Below are 3,619 nucleotides of genomic sequence, written 5' to 3'. Positions count from 1 at the left end.
TGCGCAACGGTTCGAATCATCTTTGCCTTCTTCTTCTTTCGCGATCGTTCATTCTGCTTTCATTGCGATAATTGCGACGAGTAACGGACGGGATTCTGATATCGGGCTCCTCGCGACGAGGCACGACAGACAAGGTCAACCCAGCACTGCCGACTGGACAAGTGACACCTGGCTCTCAACCACACCATCCCGGCACCTCCACGATTGGTAATTTGACGACGCGCGAAACAACAGTCACGATGAGCACAGAACGCCCATTCTCTGTTGAGATTCCCATTCGGCCACGGGAGCCGCGTCACCGCGATGCCACCATCGCCACGCAGGCCAAGATCGAAGAGGCTATTCACTCCCCATTTGAACACCACTTTCGCCTATCTCAACCCCAGCACCACTCGACAAGATGTCCGGAGGGCTTGAAGATCATCTCGAGCGCGTTCCACAAGGGAAGTCGCGATCGATCGCCCACGTCGTCCACGATGAGTTCGACCCATGTGCCGGACTCTGCAACAACATGCTCCATGCCCATGTCGCCCACATCATCGACGTTTACGCGAGCGACTACCCCGGATCTTGACGGGCCCGAGCGCTTGCCCACCCCGTTCCTCGCGACGAGATCCGGGTCCAGTGGGCACCGTGTCCGGGAGTCGTGCGATTCCGGCTCGACTTTTGTGAATTCAATCAATGAAGAAAGGTTTCCGGCGTATCCGGACTCGTACCCAGAATCCATCGGCCTGGGACTCAAGGAGGAGATGATGCCGCCGCGTATGGATATCGAGGAACCAGAAGACGACAGCAACGACTCATCAAATGAGCTGCCTCACTCCACCGGCACTCCAAGGTACGTCTATTTCCAACGCGCTAGGCTTGTTCTCATGCCACTATAAGGCCGCCAAGCACCGATGAGGCGCCCGATTCACCCCGTGCGGAGCCTGTTCCGGAACGGCCGTTGAACGGGCGCTTGAGCTTTGACTCCGGCTCCGAACGCTTGTCGCGTGCCTGGGAACCCGTCACCCCCACACCAATAGACTTCTCTAACGAGGAAGCCGACGCCGTCCTCAACTATGTCCTGCAGGTAACGTACGGGGTCGAGCTGGACGAAGTCAACATGCCACCGCCCATCCTCCGCCAGTTCGTCTTCCGGTTCATTCAGGACATTGGCAGAGTCGCCTTCAGCGGCTTGCCGGTAACGCAGTTGACCCACACTACATCAACGTCTTCCAACGGGTCGGTACCTTTGGCAAGGAGATCCGGGTCCGGTCGAGGATCCCAGAATGGTAAACGCAAGAAGGGTGACACTGGTCGCATTGATGGTGACGAAGACGGAGATGACCTCACCGATGATGATGGCGACTCGGGTGTCCCTTTCAAGAGGGCGAGACCCTCGCCACGGGAGGCCGACGAGAACTTGCGGCTTAGCTGCCCGTTCCGCAAGAGGAATCCTCATCGGTTTAACGTCAGAGAACACCATTCCTGTGCGATGACTTACTTTCCCAAGTTCGCCGAGTTGAGGTAATTCCATCTTACCCTCCTGCACCGCGTTGCACCCGACCTGACCATCATCAGGCAACACATTGTGAAGCAGCACAAGCGCAATGACCCTTCCGCCTTCATGTGCGATCGTTGCAACCGAGACTTTCCAAGCAAGAAGGATCTCAGAGACCACCAGCGTCTGCCTAAAGAGCAGATGTGCGACGTCGCTGACCACGACCCAGAGTCTGGTATTGATGGCCCCACGATGACGAAGCTCCTCAGCAGGAAACGGGCTAGTGGCATGACTCCCGAAGTGCAATGGAAGGAGATCTGGAATCTCCTGTTCCCCGACGACGATGACTACCGTGTCAAGCCCTTTGGTAAGAAGGAACACCTGTCTCGACGACGTCCAGTTGACTAACTTTCGTCAGACTTCTGCCCTGTCATTGAGCACTTCGAGTTACAGACCCAGTTCATGAACAGCCTCAAGATTGTAGAGGGTAGCCTTCGTAACAAGGGACTGAACGAGCCCACGCTAGAGACGATCGGCAACATCTACCGGAACCATTTCATCCAGGTCATCGAGCATTGCATTGCGAACGCCCAGAACATGCCCTACTCCAACAGGAGCAACCGCAAAAACGAGCCGTCGCCATCGCGTCTGTTGGTTCCCCGCCAGATGGCTCGCGCGCCCCGCCCTGACTCTGGTGTGGACGTTGACGACGGGTCTGAGGACAGTGGCTCGGTCGCGGTCTTCCCTGGTGGAGGATTCGACGACCAGGGCATGCTGGGCCATTCGGATAGCGTGAGGACAGTGAGGAGAGTGTCATCGACCTCGTCGGAGTTCAGGGGTTCCGTTCCGTCGCGCACCCTGCAGCCCCTGATGGAGCAGCTCCCGGCTTCGGATCTGTCTTGCGGTCTTGGAGGAAACTCCTTCCCTCAGCAGCACTCGTCGCCGACACAGCAGCAGCAGTTGCCGCTGGAGCAGCAGAACCTGGAACAGATGGCCTCCTTCATGCCGATGGCTGGTGGTATCACACCAGAGATAGCCGCACAGCTGTGGGGCTACCGGAGCAGCAATGTCGCGCCAACACCGCCCCCTGGAGATATGGGCATGTTTGTCCCAACTACGGATGCGGCTGAACAGACTCAGTTCCTAGAATGGAGCGCACTTCAGGACCATAATGGACTGTACGACTTCTCCGGATATTCCGTGCCGCGGTGAAGCCCTTAATTGTATAGAATGGGCTGTACGAGTATTGTATGATGGTCATGATAATAATTACATGTAAGAACCTTAATGATCACTTGTTGATAGTACCTCGCCCGGTAGTTGGCATTGCTGGCTGCGAGAAGAAGTTCATAATTGGTCGATCGAGACGTTTGGGGCTGAAACCACATGACTCTTTCAAAACACACCTACATTGATGCCCTAAAATCCCTCCGGTGTTTCTCAACCCAGTTCTCGAAAGCACTTGCACACTCCCGCACAGAATCACTTCCCAGCATATCCATTTTGTACGCCTCGTCTGCAATTTTGAACTCCGTCTGGACGGGATACAGGCTAGCAGTTGCCAAACATGCGTCCCGCCATTGCTGTTGCAGCCCGTCGGGTAGATGATATGTGGAGCGATTCGACACGGCTCCCTGAACGTTGGTGGTGGTTCGAGATTTTCGAAGCGATTCGTACAACTTGAGAACATCCGGTATGTACTGCGTGTCAGGAAGCTTTGAATTGTGCAGAAGCCCGAGAAGCTTCCCTAGAACAGCGCCATCTTCAGAAGCCATAGCGGCACCTTGAGCTTGATAAGGTAGAGTAGGATGGCATGCGTCTCCAAGCAGCGCAACTGGGCCCTGTGAATAAATGTAAGAGTTTAAGCTTCCTATCAAGTGATAAAGTCCTCGGGATTCGCCTACCTTCGTCCACTCAGACAGTTGCTTGTGGTGGAATAGCTTCCACTTCAGTACATGGGAGATGGAAGAGATCATCGTAGTCAGTCTAGAAGTGTGTTAGAAAAGTGGCACGAAAAAGATGCTAGTAGAAATCAAGTAGCATACCGAGTATCCCAGCCTTCGAACCGGAGCTTCATATCATCCGTGTTTCCAATTTCTTCATGAACACCCTGTGGCATGTCATTCGCACTCAGAA

At 54.8% G+C, this 3,619-nt stretch overlaps 1 protein-coding gene across 1 annotated transcript; it reads left to right on the top strand.

Annotated features, from left to right (window-relative positions):
* Window positions 1-239: 239 nt before the first annotated feature.
* Window positions 240-2,695, top strand: CGCA056_v013875 (uncharacterized protein; the record flags this gene model as incomplete). The annotated part of the gene is made up of 4 exons (XM_037329117.1): window positions 240-838; window positions 886-1,509; window positions 1,564-1,850; window positions 1,902-2,695. The coding sequence occupies 4 exons, from the start codon at window positions 240-242 to the stop codon at window positions 2,693-2,695; spliced, it is 2,304 nt and encodes a 767-aa protein (XP_037172389.1).
* Between the last annotated feature and the right edge of the window lie 924 nt (window positions 2,696-3,619).

Source organism: Colletotrichum aenigma (genome assembly GCF_013390185.1).
Source record: "Colletotrichum aenigma strain Cg56 chromosome Unknown KSG_Cg56_contig10, whole genome shotgun sequence".
In the NCBI taxonomy this organism is placed as follows: domain Eukaryota; kingdom Fungi; phylum Ascomycota; class Sordariomycetes; order Glomerellales; family Glomerellaceae; genus Colletotrichum; species Colletotrichum aenigma.
Note: the sequence above shows the minus strand (reverse complement) of the source record. Positions and strands in the feature narration are given on the sequence as shown.